Here is a 22,084-nt window from a genome sequence, read left to right as displayed (position 1 = left end):
AAACTATCATCTTCTTAACTATTTAGGTCCATAAACTGTATCTTTTGTGCTTGCATTTACATATAAAATATGTTTATATTCAAAAGAAAAAATCCCTATAAATCAACCAATATTTATTTAAAATTAATTCAGTGCAAAACATTGCACTAAATCTTGTGAAGGAAATATGAAAAATACCTTCTGCCCCCAAAGCTAAATTCTAATGAAAGAGATAAATAAAGTTGACTACAATGGCAAGTTGTAGAGAAGGAGCACTACAGAATGAGTTAGATGACCAGGATTTTTTAAGCCACTTGACTCTAATCAAGTATCCTCTCTCTCAGCCTCTGTTATTTCATAGGTAAATCTGGCATAATATCTGCCTCTCATGGATTTATAAAATTCCTACTCTTTACCAGGCACCTTAATGAATCTTAATAATAAAAATATGAACAACAATAGTCCAGCTCATTGAGGAGGTCACAGTTAAGTTTAGATTAATATACATGCAAACAAATACTTGACACAATATCATTAGTACTATTGTTGATCATAAGGTGCTAAGAAAAAAAGCAAAGAGTTATTTTTCTCCTCCTAAATTGTGGAAATTTCCTCTAACCCTGATGTGATAAAAATATAAAATATACAGCATCACATTTGAAGTAGTCTTGTCAAATGAATTTAACCAAAATCTAATCAAGTCTTTAGATCTGTTTAACTTTACAGGAAATGAGGGAGCTAGAAGAACAAATTAAGTGATATCATAAGAAAGCATTCAGACAAGCAAGAAGGTGAGATGTTCTAAAGGACAACCGGTTTGATTTCTTCAACAAGTCAATGTCATTAAAATTTTAAAATGAAACAGGACTCTTCTTTAAAAGACTTAAAAGACATAACAACCAAATATATTACATGGTTCTTGATTATGTTCTAACTTGTACAAACCATCAGTAAACATAAGGCAGATAAAAGAGGGAATTTGAAGATGGACTGGATAGTAGGAGATACTGGAGAAATATTGCTACTTTTTCGGAGTGTAATGGTATTATGGTTATGTTGGAAATACGCTGTTTATAATGGTGATTTAGTGAAAAGTCATAATGCCTTATTTCATATTAAAATATGGCAACAAAATGAATGAAGCAAAATGGCAAAAATATTAACAATTGATAAAATGATGTGATAAATACAGAGGTGTTCCACTATACTATTCTTTCTAAATTTCTATGTATCTGAAACACTTCATAATAAAGACTTAGAAGATAAAAAGTAAATAAGATAAGAGATTTGAAATCACTTTGTAAACTCTAAAAGGATAGGCAGAGAAAAGAGGGGGGAAAAAGTGCTGGAGGAAGAATAGTCATTTTATAAGCATGTGTGCTACTTTGGACCACACTGCTAAGAGAAGTCAGGACTGGCCACCACAGAGAGCCAGTGCCTCCAGAAATATAAATCGGGAGCAACATCATGGATTCTCAGATCCTGATCTTTTTAACACCTCCCTTCATACCAAGATGACCTTGATGAAAATTAAAGACAAATGGCTTCTTGCTGGGAAAGGTAGACAAAAGCAACTTGATCTTATCCAAAAGAAAACCAGAAAGGCTGTAACCATTACCATGTAAGAATAACTGGTGAGTTTTCTTTTTCACAGAACAGTAGGATTTGGCACCCAAAGCAGAGGTTTGAAACCATGGATGATTGCCCTTCTCATTGTGTTATTACTGACAGTGGTGGCAGTGACTATTGGTGTTCTGACTCACTTGTTAGTCTCTGGTAGGTAAAAATTATGGATTTCATCCAGTTTGGTTTCATTTTTCTGTAAACCTTCATTCGTATATATGTATAAGTAATTTCATCCAAAAACAGTTTTGTACTTTTACCAGCAAATGCCCACATTTAGAATTTTTTTAATTTATTCAGTAATTTTATTAAGAAATAATTACTGACTGCCTAATTATATATGAGTACTTTTCTGGATGACTCAAGATACAGCATTAAGTAAAGCAGACCAGTTTCCTCTCTACTTAGAGCTCACAATCTAGTATTCTTTTGAGATTCTATACAAAATATCAAAAATAATAACAAATTTACTAGCAATCATAACTCTAATAACTCAAGTGAAAAAATTTGATAAATTAGTTATTAAATAAGTTGGCTCATTTACTTATCATCTTATCCACCAACATTTCAAAGGCAAAAGAAAAACACGTCCAATGAAATAATGAATTTTGAAATAATTGGTAAACTATAGATATGACAGATTGTTGTTACTTATTTTTAGAGAAAATTTTATTCTTTCCAAAATGATATTCAGGTATTTTTAAATTGCCTAAATAAATAAATAAAATTGATATATTTATAATCACACAAATACTGCATTTTAGAATTCTTTCTAAATTGCATCATTCTCTGCACAAACTGCAAACCATTAACATTTTTTGACAAATCTCCACAGTGTCACTCACACAAAAGTATATGATAAAACAACTAGCTCAGGTTGCTTCCTTGAATGGTCTCATCTATTGTCATCTTCCACAGATTTGATGGGGAGTGATGAAGACTCTATCAGGAGCTTTAAAAGTTTTAAGGAACACAGTTCTGGGCTTCCTATGACAACCTCACCTGTAGTTTATGCCAATGGCCAAAGATTCTTAGGTCAGTTAATTTGACTGCATAGAAGCCCCTTTATTATGACTATAAGGTTTTATAACAATATGGATTGTAAATATCAGAGGGGCCAAAGAAGCACTCCTGAGTCCAAGATGTCCCACGTAGAAGATGTACTATCCTGAGATCCCTCTTTCTTTCCTAGGTCCATAACTGGGAAACCCATTTTATCTTCCCTGAGCCAGGCTCCTCAGGGAGAGATATTGTTCTGTGGTTGCTCCATTCTCTATCTTTAGTTCTTTGTAGCTTTCTTGGCCACCGCGCCCCCAACAAGGACATACTCCTAAGATTACCAGATTTCCCAGGAGTCTCCACTGCTCTCTGTTTTCTTACCTTTCCCAGTAGCCAAGCAGAGATCTGACCAATTCACCCTAGTTACACAGTGTTCTTACCTTCCACCTCTGATAGTTTTTCCCCTTTCTTTTCCTGTCTTTCTTACTGTTCCTAGCTCTCTGATTACAAATCAAAATTCACAAGGACGTTCATTTACATCTACTTCCAGTAGAGTATAAGGTGGTATACATTTCATTGTCCCTCAACAAGGGACAATATAGGAATTAATAGTTCTAGCTCTAGAGTCACACTGTCTAGGTTTAAACTCAGGCCACTTGCTAGTTATATAGCATGGAGCAAATTACTTAAAACCTCTGTGCCTCACTTACTTCACCTATGAAATGGAGGTAACACCAATCTTAGAGAGCTAGAACGAGGACCAAATGAATTAATACATGTAAAGTGCCCAGAACAACATTTGGCAACATAGTCCACACTAAAAAAATATCAGCTATTATTAACATAAAACATTAATCATTATTTTCATTAATATTATTATGAAACTAAATTTTTAAAAAATCTCATCAATAATTCAAGACTCTATATTAGCCCCATTATATTTGTTTATGCCTTAGATCCTGAAATCTATGCCCATATCATGTAATTTTCTACTTTTACTTTGTATCACAGGCCAGAAAATGGAGTATTATCACAGCACCTTTAAAATTTCAGATCTACCAGTCAATAGGAATTCTGGACAAAACAGCACATACCAACTTAAGGACTTACGGGAGATGAGCGAGAATTTGGTAAGTCACACAATATCCTTTCTGTTGTAAAATAATGTAGATGGAAGGGATTTGTGGATCATTTCCCTCAATATTTCACAAAAGATGATTTTTCAGACACTTGCATCAAAATCACCTTGAAGATTCCTAAGCGCCGCCCCCCCCCAGATTCACTGAATCGGTGTCTAATGAGATGGGTGGGCAGGGCTGAGGGAGTAAGGGAATCTGCATTCTAACAAACAATGATTCTGACAAGCCACTCTTTCTTACTCATTCATCTCATCTAAAGGTGAGAGAACTGAGGCCGACTGTATCACAGGCTATGGCTTCCCCCATTGCCCCATAATATCACCCAAATGGTAAAGTTTAGCCATATCAGAAATGGTCATCTGTAAACCCACATGCTTTTTTTGTAGGACCACATTTTAAGATTTAAAATATTTTAAAAATATATGAGAGAAGGAAAGATAATCACAAATATTCATTTTATCTCACAAACATGCTAATAATGATAAAATAGCCAGTGTAATGTTCAAATGCAATATAAATAATTTCGTTAAAACTAAAATACAGGATTGCCCCCAAAAAGGAAAAAGGAAACTCAGTTATATAATAGTTCTCCTCAGTATGTATGTGAACCATCACTCAAAAACTAAGCTCAGTTTAACTTCTTTGACAAGGAAGCATGTCAGTACAGTTATTTCAAAAGGGTAAGAATGGCAGATGTATCGGTTTGTTTTAGTAGTCAAAGAACCTTTTTTCCTTTCTTTCTCAAATCAATTTTCATGTTTTCATATCACCATCTGACCTTTATCCGTATGCATACTCAATTGCAACATACTTGCAATAATATCATGGAGTTTATAACCTATATTTTCAAGCCTCACTAAATGATGCATTTTGTTCCATCTTGCAGTCTTGTCCCTCCAAATTATTAATTAACATTTATAGGCTGAAATATATTCTTCCATTCTTTTGTATCTACAGCACCTTAGAAAACAGCATTTGCAATACTTTCTTGAGGAATACCACCAAAAAAAAAAATCTTGGATACATGCCCTAGTACTTCCTTTATCCCTTTAATCCTGAGTGACTCCACATAACTTCTTCAATATGAAAACAATAATAAAAAAAATCTGTCTTCGATGTACAAATTCTTTGAACTTGGGAAATGTTTACAGTAAGTCGAGAAAGTTTAAAATCTGTTTTCTTTATGTTTTATAGCCAACATTGTTGTTGATGTTTTAGGCTAACCAAGACATTGTCTTTACTGAAGTAAATGGAAAGGAATGCAATAGATCTTTTAAAAGGAAGTGAAGAAATGCAGAAGTGCTTTTATAATAGCAAAATTGTGTTTGAAAGTGGACTTTTAGGTTTCAGTAAAGCATGCATTTCTAGGAGTGAAGGAGCCTCAGGTGCAAAGGCTGAGTTAAATAATAACACATCATGAGCACAGGCAAGGCACTTCTCTGGTCATCATTATTTTTCTCATAACACATTCCCATTCACCTCACTTTGCAGGCAACCATTCTTTATTTCATGTGTATTCTTTTGTTTGCATTCATTCATTCATTCAAAAAATGCATTTTGTTGTTTTGTATGCACATGCTTTAAATTTATTCTTTGTGTTATAAATATATCAAAGTACCCGACACTGAATGGCTTATAAATACCAGAAATTTACTTCTCAATGTTTTGTAGGCTGGAAGTCTGAGATCAGGGAACAGCATGGTCAGGTTCTGGTGAAGACCCTCTTTCAGGCTGCACATTGCAGATTTCTAGGTATATCCTCACATAGCAGACCTAAAGGGCTCTCTGGGTTTCTTGTTATAAGGGCACTAACCCCACTCATGACCTAATCACCTCTCAAAGGCTCCACCTCCTAATACCATTACACTGAGGGTTAGCATTTCAACATACGAATTGGGAGGTGGGGGGCAAATATTCAGTCCATGGCATCACTTCTTGTTTCATACTTTTTTACTCAGATGTTTTTAAGCTCTATCCATGTTGCTAAATGTACATCTAATCCATTGCTATTGGCTGCCACAGAATGATTCATAGTGTGTATCTACCATATTTTACCTCCTGCCCATCAACCCAGGAAATGCTATACTAAACTGCCTCCTACTTGTCCCCTATGGACCTGTGGAAAGTTCTTCTGAAGGCAGAAATACTGGGTCATTAGGTGTGCATCCACTTAATTTGACTAATTAGTGCGAGATTGCTCTTCAGAATGGCTGAACCAGTGTACACTCTCATCAGCAGTGCATAAGAATTCCTATGTCATCTTTGCCAGCACGTGGTATTATTTGGCTTGCTGATTTCTGCCAGACTAATAGGTAATAAGTTATATCTTATTTGTGATTTAATTTACATTCTTCTAATTACTAATATGCTTGTGCACTATTAAATATGCTTGTTAGCTGAGTTTTCATTTTCTATTAATTTTATTTTATTATGTTATGTTAGTCACCATACATTACATCATTAGTTTTTGATGTAATGTTCTATGATTCATTGTTGGCATATAACACCCAGTGCTCCATGCAGTATGTGACCTCTTTAATACCCATCACCAGGCTAACCCATCCCCCCACCCACTTTCCTCTAGAACCCTCAGTTTCTTTCTCAGAATCCATAGTCTCTCATGGTTTGTCTCCCCCTCCGATTTCCCCCACTTCATTTTTCCCTTCCTATTATCTTCTTCTTTTTTTTAACATATAATGTATTATTTGTTTCAGAGGTACAGGTCTTGATTCATCAGTCCTACACAATTCAAAGGGCTCGCCATAGCACAAACCCTCCCCAGTGTCCATAACCGAGCCACCCCAACCCTCCCACCCCCCACCACTCCAGCAACCCTCAGTTTGTTCCCTGATATTAGGAGTCTCTTATGGTTTGTCCCCCTCACTGGTTTTATCTTGGCTGATTTTTTCCTCCCTTCCCCTGTGATCCTCTGTCTTGTTTCTCAAATTCCTCATATCAGTGAGATCATATAATATTTGCCTTTCTCTGATTGACTTATTTCACTTAGAATAACACCCTCTAATTCCATCAACATCATTGCAAATAGCAAGATTTCATTTTTTTGATGGCTGCATGATATTCCATTGTGTGTATATATATATATATATATATATATATATATATATATATATACCACATCTTCTTTATCCATTCATCTGTCGATGGACATCTTGGCTCTTTCCATAGTTTGGCTGTTGTGGACATTGCTGCTGTAAACATTGGGGTGCACATACCCCTTCGGATCACGACATTTGTATCTTTAGGGTAAATACCCAGTAGTGCAATTGCTGGGTCATAATGTAGCTCTATTTTCAACTTTTGAGGAACCTCCATACTGTTTTCCAGAGTGGTTACACCAGCTTGCATTCCCACCAACAGTGTAGGAGGGTTCCCCTTTCTCTGCTGCCTCACCAACATCTGTCATCCTGACTTGTTAATTTTAGCCATTCTGACTGGTGTGAGGTGGTATCTCATTGAGGTCTTGATTTGGATTTCCCTGACGCCGAGTGATGTTGAACACTTTTTCACATGTCTGTTGGCCATTTGGATGTCTTCTTTGCAGAAATGTCTGTTCATGTCTTCTCCCCATTTCTTGACTGGATTATTTGTTCCTTAGGTATTGAGTTGGATAAGTTCTTTATAGATTTTGGATACCAGCCCTTTATCTGATATGTCATACAATTGGTTTTGTTGACTGTTTCCTTTGCTGTGCAAAAGCTTTTCATCTTGATGAAGTCCCAATACTTCATTTTTGCCCTTGCTTCCCTTGCCTTTGGTGCTGTGTCTAGCAAGAAGTTGCTGCAGCTGAGGTCGTAGAGGCTGCTGCCTGTGTTATCCTCAAGGATTTTGATGGATTCCTGTCTCACATTTAGGTCTTTCATCCATTTTGAGCCGATTTTTGTGTGTAGTGTAATGAAATGGTCCAGTTTCATTCTTCTGCATGTGGATGTCCAATTGTCCCATCACAATTTGTTGAAGAGACTGTCTTTTTTCCATTGGACATTCTTTCCTGCTTTGTCAAAGATTAGTTGACTATAGAGATGAGGGTCCATTTCTGGGCTCTCTATTCTGTTCCATTGATCTATGTGTCTGTTTTTGTACCATAACCATATTGTCTTGATGATTACAGCTTTGTAATAGAGCTTGAAGTCTGGAATTGTGATGCCACCAGGTTTGCTTTTCTTTTTCAACATTCCTCTGGCTATTCGGGGTCTTTTCTGGTTCCATACAAATTTTAGGATTATTTGTTCCATTTCTTTGAAAAAAGTGGATGGTATTTTGATAGGTATTGCATTGAATGTGTAGCTTGCTCTAGGTAACACTGACATCTTCACAATATTTGTTCTTCCAATCCATGAGCATGGAACGTTTTTTCCATTTCTTTGTGTCTTCCTCAATTTCTTTCATGAGTATTTTATAGTTTTCTGAGTACAGATCCTTTGCCTCTTTGGTTAGATTTATTCCTAAGTATCTTATGGTTTTGGGTGCAATTGTTAAGGGGATCAACTCCTTAATTTCTCTGTCTTCTGTCTTGTTGTTGGTGTATAGGAATGCCACTGATTTCTGTGCATTGATTTTATATCCTGCCACTTTACTGAATTCCTGTATGAGTTCTAGCAGTTTTGGGGTGGAGTCTTTTGGGTTTTCCACATAAAGTATCATATCATCTGCCAAGAGTGAGAGTTTGACTTCTTTGATGATTCAGATACCTTTTATTTCTTTTTTTTGTCTGATTGCTGAGGCTAGGACTTCTAGAACTATGTTGAATAGCAGTGGTGATAGTGGACATCCCTGCTGTGTTCCTGACCTTAGGGGAAAAGCTCTCAATTTTTCCCCATTGAGTATGATATTCCCTGTGGGTTTTTCATAGATGACTTTTATGATATTGAGGTATATACCCTCTTCCCCTACATTCTGAAGAGTTTTAATCAAGAAAGGATGCTGTACTTTGTCAAATGCTTTTTCTGTTTCTATTGAGAGGATCATATGGTTCTTGTTCTTTCTTTTATTAGTGTATTGTATCACATTGATTGATTTGGGGATGTTGAACCATCCTTGCAGCCCAGGGATAAATCCCACTTAGTCGTGGTGAATAATCCTTTTAATGTACTGTTGGATTCTTTTGGCTAGTATTTTGGTGAGAATTTTTGCATCCATGTTCATCAGGGATATTGGTCTGTAATTCTCCTTTTTGATGGGATCTTTTTTCTGGTTTTGGGATCAAGGTAATGCTGGCCTCATAAAATGAGTTTGGAAGTTTTCCCTCCATTTTTATTCTCTGACACAGCTTCAGAAGAATAGGTATTAATTCTTCTTTAAATGTTTGGTAGAATTCCCCTGGGAAGCCATCTGGCACTGGGCTCTTGTTTATTGGGAAATTTTTGATTACTGCTTCAATTTCCTTACTCTTATGGGTCTGTTCAGGTTTTCTATTTCTTCCTGGTTCAGTTTTGGTAGTTGATACATCTCTAAGAATGCATCCGTTTCTTCCAGATTGTCTAATTTGCTGACATATAGTTGCTCATAACATGTTCTTATTATTTTATTTCTTTGGCGTTGGTTGAGATCTCTCCTCTTCCATTCATGATTTTATTTATTTGGGTCATTTCTCTTTTCTTTTTGATAAGTCTGGCCAGGGGTTTACCAATCTTATTAATTCTTTCAAAGAACCAGCTCCTAGTTTCATTGATCTGTTCTGCTGTTCTTTTGGTTTCTATTTCATTGATTTCTGCTCTGATCTTTATTATTTCTCTTCCCCTGCTGGGTTTAGGCTTTATTTGCTGTTTTTCCTCCAGCTCCTTTAGGTGCAGGGTTAGGTTGCGTATTTGGGACCTTTCTTGTTTCTTGAGAAAGGCTTGTATTGCTATATACTTTCCTTTTAGGACCGCCTTTGCTGCATCCCAAAGATTTTGAACAGTTGTGTTTTCATTTTCATTGGTTTCCATGAATTTTTTAAATTCTTCTTTAATTTCCTGGTTGACCCATTCATTCTTTAGTAGGATGCTCTTTAGCCTCCATGTATTTGAGTTCTTTCTGACTTTCTTCTTGTGATTGAGTTCTAGTTTCAAAGCATTGTGGTCTGAAAATATTCAGAAGTGATCCCAATCTTTTGTTACCAATTGAGACCTGATTTGTGCCCTAGGATGTGATCTATTCTGGAGCATGTTCCATGGGCAATAGAGAAGAATGTGTATTCTGTTCTTTCAGGTGCAATGTTCTGAATATATCTGTGAAGTCCATTTGGTCCAGAGTGTCACTTAAAGCCTTTATTTCCTTGTTGATCTTTTGCTTAGATGATCTATCCATTTCAGTGAGGGGGGAGTTAAAGTCCCCTCCTATTATTGTGTTGTTGTCAGTGTGTTTCTTTGATTTTGTTATTAGTTGGCTTATATAATTGGCTGCTCCCATGTTAGGGGCATGGATAATTACAATTGTTAGATCTTCTTGTTGGATGGACCCTTTAAGTAGGATATAGTGTCTTTCCTCATCTCTTATTATAGTCTTTGGTTTAAAATCTAATTTGTGTGATATAAGGTTTGCCACCCCAGCTTTCTTTTCATGTCCATTAGCATGGTAAATGGTTTTCCACCCCTTCACTTTCAATCTGGAGGTGTCTTTGGTTCTAAAATCAGTCTCTTGCAGGCGGCATATCAATGGGTCTTGTTTTTTAATCCAATCTGATAGACTGTGTCTTTTGATTGGGGTATTTAGCCCATTTACATTGAGGGTAACTATTGAAAGATACGAATTTAGTGCCATTGTATTGCCTGTAAGCTGACTGTAACTGTATATTGTCTCTATTCTTTTCTGGTCTATTTTACTTTTAGGCTCTCTCTTTGCTTAAAGGACCCCTTTCAATATTTCTTGTAGGGCTGGTTTGGTGTTTGCAAATTCTTGTAGTTTTTGTTTGTCCTGGAAGCTTTTTATCTCTTTCTACTTTCAATGACAACTTAGCTGAATATAATATTCTTGGCTGCATATTTTTCTCATTTAGTGTTCTGAATATATCATGCCAGTCCTTTCTGGCCTGCCAGACCCCTGTGGATAGGTCTGCTGCCAATCTAATGTTTCTACCACTGTAGGTTACACATTTCTTGTCCCAAGCTGCTTTCAGGATTTTCTCTTTGTCTCTGAGACTTGTGAGTTTTACTATTAGATAATAGTAATATTATCTAATAGTACATATGTAAGTTTTTCTTTCTTTCAAATTTTGGGAGGCAGTTGGTTGTCGGGGTGTTGACCAATTTTTATTGATTTTGAGGGGGGTTCTCTGTGCCTCCTGGATTTTGATGCCTATTTCCTACCCCAATTAAGGAAGTTCTCCACTATAATTTGCTCCAATATACCTTCTGCCCATGTCTTTCTTCTTCTTCTGGGATCCCAACTATTCTAATATTGTTTCATCTTATGGTATCACTTATCTCTCAAATTCTGCCCTCGTCATCCAGTAGTTGTTTATCTCTCTTTTTCTCAGCGTCTTTATTCTCCATCATTTGGTCTTTTATACCACTAATTCTCTCTTCTGCCTCATTTATCCTAGCAGAGACTCCAGTGTTGATTGCACGTCATTAACAGGCTTTTTTATTTCGACTTGGTTAGATTTTAGTTCTTTTATTTCTCCAGAAAGGGATTCTCTAGTATCTTCCATGCTTTTTTCAAGCCCAGCTAGTGTCTTTATAATCGTCATTCTGAACTCTAGTTGATGTCTTAGTAATGTCCATATTGATTAGGTCCCTGGCAGTTGGTACTGCCTCTTGTTCTTTTTTTTTTTTTGAGGTGAGTTTTTCTGTCTTGTCCTTTTGTCCAGAGGAGAACAGATGAATGAGAGAACAAAATGCTAACAGGGTACAACAACTCCAGAAATATATACACTAAACAAATCAGAAGAAACCCAAAACCGGGGGGAAAAAAGGGAAAGAAAAAACAGAAAAGAATATGATCAGGCTGGTGAATAGATCAGAGCCACACACTAGAATTTGGATATTTTTGGTCTGTTAGAAGAAACTGCCTCCCAAAATTTTAAAAGAAAGAAAAACTTATATATGTACAAAAATAAGGGTAAATACAATGAAGGGATGGAATATGACTGTAAAGATGAAAATTATAAAAGATTTTATAAAAGGAATTGATAAGAAGTTGGTTGAAAAAAGAAAGAAGAAATATTTAAAACAAACAAACAAACAAAAAAACCTGGAGAGAATGTGATCAGGCAGGAGATTAGAACAAAGCCATACACTAGAGATTTAGGGTATATTTTGGTTTGTTAGAAGAAACTGTATCCCAAAATTTTAAAGAGAGAAAAACTTATACATATGTAAAAAATAAGGTTAACTACAATGAAGGGATAGAATATGACTCTAAAAATGAAAATTTAAAAAGATTTAAAAAAAAAGAATTGATAAGATGTTGGTTGAAAAAGGGAAAATGAAAAATTCAAAAAAAATAGAAAAAGAAAAAAATAAAGAAAATTTTAAAAATTAACTTTGGAAGACTAAAGAATCATGGAAAAAAAGCCATGACTCTATGTGCTATATTCCCCTAGTGCTGGAGTTCTGCCGTTTTCATTGATTGGTAAACTTGGTCTTGGCTGGCTGTTTTTGCTGATCTTCTGGGGGAGGGGCCTGTTGCCATGGTTCCCAAATGTCTTTGCCCAATACGGTGTTGTCCCACCCTTGCCAGGGTCCAGGCTAGGTAATCTGCTCAGGTTTGCTCTTGGTAGCTTTTGTTCCCTGAAAGCTTTCCATACAGCTTTGGAGGATGGGAGTGAAAATGGTGGGCTCCCAATCTCTGCCTGGGAGGAGCCCAGAACTCAGGGCCCCACGCCTCAGTGAGCCCCCAGAGAAAAGCAGTTAGTCACTCCTGTCTCCCTGGTCTCCGGCCGCACTCCGTGCTCACCTGGCCTGTGACCGAGCATTTCTATCTCTGGCACATGACCACCATTTGGAGTCTCCAAACCCAGCACATTCCTGTGGTGCACTCCCACACCACTCTTCCCAGGGAGGAAGGGGAGTCTCCCCAGATCTGCCGCTTGTTGGGTCCCTGCTCAAGAGCAGTGGCCAGACTGTGCTGCAGATCACAGTTTATGCAACCCTGAAGGGAGAGCCCACTCCTCAGCTCTGTCTTTGCAGCCAGCTTCCATGCTCCCATACCTGGGAGCTCTGCCACACTTAGGCACCCCCGGTCTTTCTGTTACCCCAAGGGTCCTGAGACCACACTGTCCCAGCGAGGGTTCCACCCCCTGCTTAGCCACTGGAGCATCGCCCCTCAATAGAGCCGACTTCTAAAAGTTCCCTCAACAGAGCCGACTTCTAGAGTGCTCCACTGCTCTATCACTTGCTGGTAGCCGGCTGACGAAAACTCCCTTCCCCCGTGGTTTGTCTTCCCAAATATCGGCTCAGATTCATTTCTCCGCATGTCCTACCTTCCAGAAAGTGGTCACTTTTCTGTTCAGAGCGTTGCTGCTATTCTTTTCTTCAATCTCCTGTTGAGTTCGTTGGTGTTCAGAATGGTTTGATACCTATCCAGCTGAATTCCTGAGACCAGACGAAATTTAGGTTTCCTACTCCTCCACCATCTTGCTCCTCCTTTCAGTAATAATGATTTCTCTTGCTTCCCTCCATTTCTGACTTCCAAAACATAAAAAGAAACTGGGTGGCTCAGTCATTCAGCATCCAACTCTTGATTTCAGCTCAGGTCTTGATCTCAGGATCAAAATTTCAAGCCCCATATTGGGCTCCACACTGGGTTTGGAGCCTACTTTTAATCTGTATGAAAACTGATGTGAGTTCTTGAAAATGGTCCAATCAGGAGACAATGGTGTGATGTTACAAATATAGAGCTTGAACTGGGGGCACGCCCCCAGTGCCAGCCCAGGTGGCACACTGGGCAGGGGTACCAGGGAAGCCTCCTCACCACTATTCAAAGCAGACCCCACAACAAAGGCAAGCGCTAAGCCTGGTCTGGGTGCTCATCATTTCCTATTTTTCCCACCGTGAGAGTCCAAGAGAAATTTAACACTGCTTGCTCCTTCCGGGGCTCAGAGACCCAGCTTTAGTGTAATAGCAGCCGCCAGAGATAATCAACTTCCCAGCCAATGCCAGTAGCTCCTGGCAGCCCCGTGACCAATGTCAACATGTGCAGGGGGACCCCGAGTTTTCATTTTTACAAACTGCAGGTACTTATCCTTTACTTATTTCTCTATTAGAGTTATTTTCCAGGAGTTCCTTATATTTTCTAGATATATACAGGCTGCTATTGTAGAAATTACAATTATCCATTCTGTTTTTTATTAATTTGGACCATGTTGTGCTTCATGAAATAGAAATCCATAATTTTGAAATAATCATCTTCATCAATTTTCTTTGCCTTATGTTCATGTTTTTCAGTTTTTTTTAAACAGTCATTCCCTCTCTCTAAATCATAAAAATATTTTACTATATTTTCTTCTGTTAATTTACAGTTTTACCTTTTATATTAGGCCTTCAATGTATCTAAAGTCCACCTTGTATGTAATGTTAGGTAGGGACCCAGGTTTTATTCTGCATATAAGTGAGCCAGTTTTCTCAATTTAACTAAACAATCTTTCTTCCCAATATATGGTATGATTGTTCAATTCTTTACATTTCTTTGCGCTTGAGACTTGCAGAAAAGGAAACATGATCTATCTCCTCAAATTGCTTCCAATCTCTTTGGAGAGCTGAGAATAACACATGAAACTGAACAGCATGACATAATTGAGAACTAAATTGTATGTTGAGGACCTTAAGAGCAGAATAACTTCAAAGAAAAGGAATTCAACTAGGTTTCCCATGGTCAAAAAAGACTTTGCATTATTTAGCCTTGTTTAAATGAGACAGGTGTCCTTTTTTCTCCATTCACCACCAAGTTACCTCTAGAAGAATTACACAAAGCATTTATGCCTCATCCTGAACCACTCCTGTTTATTGTTGCTAAATCCCAATGAATAAAACCAGATTCTTCTCTCTGCCCTATATGGGTGCTTACTAGACAGCCAAAAAGATAGGTTGCAGGTCCTGTTCTTCCTCATAATTGGGGATTTAGTGATTTGAATGGAAATGGAAGTGCAAAAGTAAAATGAGTTCATGCTCAGATACTGCTAAAAGAACTCCAGTAACCAGACACCAGTAATTCGTGACACTCCCAAATAGGTAGGTCACTTTCTTTAATTATTGTAAGTTTGGGTCGGGTCACTGGCTGAGGTAGTACTTTATTTGAAGAAATATATTCTAGCAATATCAGGAAATATTTTTAAACTATAAGGTCATTACAAATGTGAAAGCTATAAGCTTGTAATACCATAACAGTAACTAACATGTATTGAGTGCCAAGCACTATATTAAACATCCTATATGTATTATTTTAGTTAATCCTCAAAAACAATTTTATGAGTTAAGTGCAATTACTATCACAATTTTACAGATGAGAAAATCAAGGTACAGAAAAGTTAATTTACTCAAGATCATACAGCTAGTAAATAATAATAGTTAAAATATCAAATTACATGTTCTTAATAAATTTCCACTATCCCTAAGAATCATCTGTGTGATTTTACTTCCCATCTACAATCCCACAAAATTCCAGAAATCAAGTAATTATCCCTGTTACATTAGTCTCTTGCAATTACACTGTCAATGTTGGCCGGCAAGCATCGTTTGCATTAACAATGGCAATGGTTGGGAATTTTCTTAAGGTTGTCTCTCCCTAAAAAACACTGCTTCTGTGCCCAAGGAGCACCCAGGGATACTTGAAAAGGGCCTAAAATGATTCTCAAAATATCCTTGATACTATGTCTATACAGTCTATAGCTGTAGAAACAAGGAACTTGGGAACAGAAAGAGATGCAAGGAGATAGACTAATGAGAAACACTCTCTAAAGGAATTAGAAGACAAAAGTGAGAGATTTGGCTCTGATCAACACTGAGGCAGGAAATGCTTCTACCAAGAAAAGGCAACTGAGTCAAGGTAAAATTAAACTTAGCAAAGATATTACTCTTAAAGTTTGGAGTTGCATGAAGTAAGAGAAGTAAAAGATGCTCCATGCTTGATGTAGGGCTGTGGCCCTACACCTAGAGAGAGGAAACTGGATTTGGAAGATTTGAGAAAAAACTAAGCAGACATTATCAAGAAACTTCTATTTCAGAGGTTAGAAAGATTGGATGTAGAGTATGGCTGAGACCTTACGTGAGAACACAGACTTACATTTATTTTGTAATTAAAGATTAGGTATATCTGAAAGAGGAAGATGTGTTTCACTGCACCTCGGACTTCAATGTATTTAATTTGAATCCTGGAAGAAAAAGATAATTGTTGTATATTTCATGTCTAATCTGCAATGTAACACTGCAAAGGAGACATGATTATCCACACTTTATAGATAAGAGAACTAAGCCTCTGAAGTTAAGGTCCACAGCCAGTAAATGACAGGAGGATATGTGAAGCCAAAGAGGTAATTTGAACATGTGCTCTTTCCATTAAATTGTTCTACTTGTCAGGAAGGAACTCAGCTAAGATAGGAAGCTTAGTTCTACATCAATTTTTCTCCCATTTAATATTTAAATTTATTATTTTCCTATTTTTTTAATTTAAATTTTGTTAGTTATAAATCACATATGTTGTGCTAGGTAACTCTTACTTAAACAACACATTGGGTTTATTTATTATATAAGTATGTCCTCCGCCATAGTTTCCTCACTTCCCGGTATTAGTTTTGTGTTCAGCTTTATTGAGATATAGTTTACAGATAACATTGTGTCAGTTTACAGTATAAAACATGTTGATTTGATATACTGCAAAATGATTACCACTGTAATACCTCCATCATGTCACATAATTACCCTTTCTATTTTGTAGTGAGAACATTTCAGATCTTATTCTCTTAGCAACATTCAAGTGTAAAACATAGTATTATTAGCTATAATGCCTATGTTGTACATTAGATCCCTAGAACTTATTCATCTTATAATTGGAAGCTTGTACCCTTTCATCAACATCTCCCTGCTTCTTCCATGCTCCACCCCCACCCCCAGCCTTGGTAACCACCATTCTATTCTGTTTCTGTGAATTCAGCTTTTTAGATTCCACATATAAGTGATATCATACAGTATTTGTCTTTGACTTACTTCACTTAGCATAATACCCTTAAGTTCTACCCATGTTGTCCCAAATAGCAGAATTTCCTTCTTTCTTGTGCCTGAATAATATTCCTCTGTGTGTGGATATTCCTCATGTGCACATGCACACACACACACACACACACACACACACACACACACACACTTTTGTATATATACCCATGGGATTGCTAGATCATAAAGTAGTTCTAGTTTTAATTTTTTGAGAAAATTCCGTACTGTTTTCCACAGTGGTTGCACCAGTTTACATTCTTCAGAAGAGTGCACAAGGGATTGCATCCTCTCCAACACTTGTCATCTCATCTTTTGATGATAGCCATTCTAAAAGGTGTGAGATGGTATCTCATTGAATTTTGATTTGCATTTCCCTGATAATTAGTGATACTGAACCCCTATTCATGTACCTGTTGACCATTTGGTATGTCTTCTGTGGAGAAATGTCTATTCAGCTCTTCTACCCATTTTTAATCAGACTTTTTTTTTTTTTTTTGCTGTTGAGTTGTATAGGTTCTTTATATATTTTGGATATTAACCCTTTATCAGATATATGATTTGTAAATATTTTCTCCCATTCCATAGGTTTCCTTTTCATTTTGTTGGTGACTTCCTTTGATGTGCAGGAGCTTTTTAGTTTGATAGAGTCCCACGTACCAGTTTTTGCTTTTGTTACTTGTGCTTTTGGTGTCATATTCAAATAATTGTTGCCACAACCAATATCAAGAAGATTTTTCCCTATGTTTTCTTCTAGAAGTTTTATGGTTTCAGGTCTCATGTTTAAGTCTTTAATCCATTTTGAATTAATTTTGAGATGGTGTACAGGGGCCCTATTTCATTCTTCTGCATGTGGTTATCCAGCTTTCCAACACTATATACTGAAGAGATTATCCTTTCCCCATTGAGTATTCTTGGCTGCCTTGTTAAATATTAGCTGATCATAAATGTGAGGGTTTATGTCTGGGCTCTTGATTATTTTCCATCGGTCTATGTGTCTGTTTTTATGTCAGTACTCTGATGTTTTGATTACTATAGCTTTGTATTAGTGTTTGAAATCAGGAAGTGTGATGTCTTTGGCTTTGTTCTTCTTTCTCAAGATTGTTTAGCTATGCAGGGTCTTTTGTAGTTCCATACAACTTTTAGGATTTTTTTTCATTTCTGTGAAAAATGCCACTAGAATTTTGATAGAGATTGCATTGATCTATAGATGCTTTGGACAGTATTTATCTTTTAACAATATTAATTGTTCCAGGGCGCCTGGGTGGCTCAGTTGGTTAAGCGACTGCCTTCGGCTCAGGTCATGATCCTGAAGTCCCGGGATCGAGTCCCGCATCGGGATCCCTGCTCAGCAGGGAGTCTGCTTCTCCCTCTGACCCTCTTCCCTCTCGTGCTCTCTATGTCTCATTCTCTCTCTCTCAAATAAATAAATAAAATCTTAAAAAAAAACAATATTAATTGTTCCAATCCATGAACACAGGATATCTTTCATTTATTTTTGTCTTCTTTGATTTCCTTCATCAAAATGTTATAGTTTTCAATACAGAGATCTTTCACTTCCTTGGTTAAATTTATTCTTAAGTATTTTATTATTTTTAATATGATCTTTTTTTATTTCTTTTTCAGCTATTTCATTGTTAATGTATAGAAATGCAGCCATTTTCTGTATGCTTATTTTGTATCATGCACTTTTACTGAATTCATTGATTAGTCAACAGTTTTTGGTGGAATCTTTAGGATTTTCTCTATATAAGATCATCTATCTGCAAATAAAGACAGTTTATTCCCTTCTGATTTGGATGCCTTTTATTTCTTTTTCTTGCTTGATTGCTCTGGCTAGAACTCCAGTACCATGTTGAATAGGTGGTGAAAGTGGGCACCCTAGGTGTCTTGTTCCTGATCTTAGAGAGGAAGAGTCCAACCTTTCTCTGTGAAATATTATATAAGCTGTGGGCTTGCCATAGATGGCCTTTATTATGTTGAGGTATGTTCTTTCTATATAAAATTTGTTGAGGATTTTTATCATGAAAGGATACTATGTTTGTCAAATGATCTTTCTATATCTATTGAGATAATCATATGATTTTTATCTTTCATTCTATTAATGTGTGCATCACATTTATTGATTTGTGTATGTCAAAGCATCCTTGTACCTCAGGAATTAATATTGCTTTATCATAATGTATGATCCTTTCAATATATTGTTGAATTTGACTTGCTAATTTTGTTGAGAATTTTTATATCTCTGTTCATCAGGGATTTTAGCCTGTAGTGTCTTTATCTGGCTTTAGTATCAGGATAATGCTTGCCTTGTAAAATGAATTTGGGATTGTTCCTTCTTCTTCATTTTTTTTTTTTTTGGAAGAGTTTGAGAAGAATTATTGTTCATTTTTCTTTAAATGTTTGGTAGAATTCACTAGTGAAACCATCTGGTCCTGGGTTTTTCTGTATTGGGAGGTTTTGATTACTGATTCAACCTCCTTACTCCTTTTTTATTGATCTGTTCAGATTTTCTATTTCTTCATGATATAATCTTGGTAGGTTGTATGTTTCCAGGGGTTTATCCATTTATTCTAGGTTATCCAATTTGTTAGTATATAATTGTTCACAGTAGTCTCATATGATCCTTTGTATTTCTGTAGTATCTGTTGTAATATTTCTTCTTTCATTTTCTGATTTAGAGTCTTCTCTCTTTTATTCTTAGTCTAGTGAAAGATTTGTCATTTTTTTTTTACCTTTTCATAAAACCAACTCTTAGTTTAGTTGATCTTTTCTATTGTCTTTTAGTCTCTATTTCATTTATTTCTGCTCTGACCTTTGTCATTTCTTTCTGCTAACTCTGGGCTTTGTTTTTTCTTCTCTTTCTCCTTTTTTAAAATTTTAATTTTAAAATTTTATTTAAAATTTAAAATTTAAAATTTTAATTTTAAATTAAAAATTAAATTTAAAAATTTAATTCCAGTATAGTTAACATAATGTTATATTAGTTTCAGGTGCACAATAGTTTTTCTTCTTTTCTAATTCCTTGAGGTGTTAAGGTAGGTTGTTTATTTAAGGTCTTTCTTTTTTCTTAATGTAGGCATTTATCACTCTGAAATTCCATCTTAGAACCGCTTTTGCAGCATCCCATAGTTTTGATATGTGTTTCCATTTTCATTTGTTTCAAGATTTTTTTTGTTTTCCTTTTTGTTTCTCCTCTGACCCATTGGTTGTTCAGAAGTGTATTGCTTAATTTACACATATTTGTGTAGCAAATTTTCTAGCTTTCTAGCTTTCCTCCAGTTACTAATTTCTACATACCATTGTAGTCACAAAACATATCATGATTTCAGTCTGAAATATTTGCTAAGACTTGTTTTGTGACTTACAATGTTCTATCCTAAAGAATGTTCTGTGTGTGCTTGAGAAGAATGTGTATTCTCTTGCTGTTGTGTGGAATGTTCTATAAATGTCTGATTAGTCCATTTTGTTTAAAGTATGGTCAAGTCCAATGTTTCCTTGTTGATTTTCTGTCTGGATGATGGATCCTTGCTAAAAAATGGGATACTGAAGTCTTCTACTATTATTGTATAGTCTATTTCTCTCTTTCAGATCTGTTTGTTTTTGCTTGATTTATTTAGATATTCTAATGTTAGGTACAATATTTATGATGGTTATATCTTCTTGATGAATTGACTCCTTTGTCATGATATAATGACTTTCTTTGTCTATTGTTACCAGTTTTGACTTATGGTTTCTTGTCCATATCAGTTTTTGAGGAGGAAGACAACAGAAACAAACAACTATAATAGAGGAAGGAGGTTGATGAAAATATCTGCATGTATATGTTTAGCATAAACAATCTATGATTGGAGGAAAATGTGGATGGGTGTTTTCTGAGAGAAGTTTTTTTGAGAAAGGAAGCAATCTGAACTATCTCCAAACTTCCTGATAAAGTTGTGACTATAGCACAGTCTTTACTGGATAATCTACTTAGATTATTGTTCATCATTCAGGAAGTATAAGAGATTCTAAGAGTAATGATTCATATCCTCTCTCTCTCTTTCTCCTTCTCACCGAATAATTTAGAGACTTCCAGGACAACACACCTGGAGAGCACAGGAACCTTCTAAAAAATGACCTTTCTTTGCCTCAGGCATTCTAGTTTAAATATCTTTAGTACAACTTTAAAAAGACACAAATTATATATATTCCTCTTCTAAAATGGTAATTCAGAGATCTAAGCCTTTGTGTTATGCTGAAAGTTAATAATTTATCCTTTACCACCTTAATTGCAAACATTTCAATTTATTGAATTTACTTTGGCTCTCAATCTCAGGAATATAAACCAATTTGGGATAAGGTTATCCAATATATTGCTACTTGCTATGTGTGATCAGACAGTTACAGATGTCCATCTGTTTCTTTCTGATGTCATACAAGGAAACACTGAGAAGGACTAGTGCAATCAAAGAAATAACTTTGCTAATATCACATAATGTCACAACCCATTTGTTGATATCATTACCTCCTGGTTTAGAATAATGAGAAAGTCACACTTCCATGGCACTCCACCCACACACCCCACATGACATTGGATCCAACTGTCATCTCTAATAGACACAGCACTGGGTTCAAAGCTGTGGCAGTTGTTGTTTTTTTTTAAAGAACTTTTGTGAACCCAAAGTGACTTAATACCCAGAAGGCCACCAAGCTTCAGAATCCCATAAACACCATCACCGTTTGGGTTGGCCACACTCTATGTAGGTTTAGAAAAATTATTCATAACTGACTTTTTGATTCTTGTTTTGCCAAAAATCTAGAATTTTAAATAGATACAACTTTAAAAATTGCAATAAGAACTATCAAGATTATAGTTCTCATATTTAGAAGGCAAAGAAAACAGACTGCCTTTGGAGAGGGATAAAACAGTTTCTTCACCCCTTACATGCTGCCTACTACACATCAGTGGGTAGGAGTTTTTAGTAAAAACCCACATGTGTGCTTATCCCAAGGTCAGCTGGCTCACTGCTTTGTCACCTTGAGCAAGTAATCTATATAATGCAGACAATAATAGTATTCACCTCAGAGGGTTGATGAGAAAAGCAAATGAGCTCAGAAATACAATGGAGTTAGTGCTTGGTGCACAGGATACACAACTATGATGACTATTCCTACTATTATATCTATCGCATTGTTACCATGGAGGGGCTTTCCATAAGC

General features: G+C 36.1%; 1 protein-coding gene across 1 annotated transcript in view; it reads left to right on the top strand.

The window, feature by feature from the left end:
• The first annotated feature begins 1,676 nt into the window (after positions 1-1,676).
• The window catches only part of LOC112836064 (transmembrane protease serine 11A-like), a 43,820-nt gene continuing 23,412 nt past the window's right edge, over positions 1,677-22,084 (top strand). The window contains exons 1-2 of the mRNA XM_025887741.1: positions 1,677-1,755; positions 3,613-3,731. Coding sequence (XP_025743526.1) covers positions 1,677-1,755; positions 3,613-3,731 — 198 coding nt within the window. The remainder of the gene's footprint in view (positions 1,756-3,612; positions 3,732-22,084) is intronic.

The sequence above is a fragment of the Callorhinus ursinus genome, unplaced genomic scaffold (genome assembly GCF_003265705.2).
Source record: "Callorhinus ursinus isolate GAN/ISIS: 27379988/994484 unplaced genomic scaffold, GSC_fseal_2.0 scaffold4, whole genome shotgun sequence".
Taxonomy (NCBI): Eukaryota; Metazoa; Chordata; class Mammalia; order Carnivora; family Otariidae; genus Callorhinus; species Callorhinus ursinus.
This window is presented reverse-complemented; position numbering and strand designations above follow the sequence as displayed.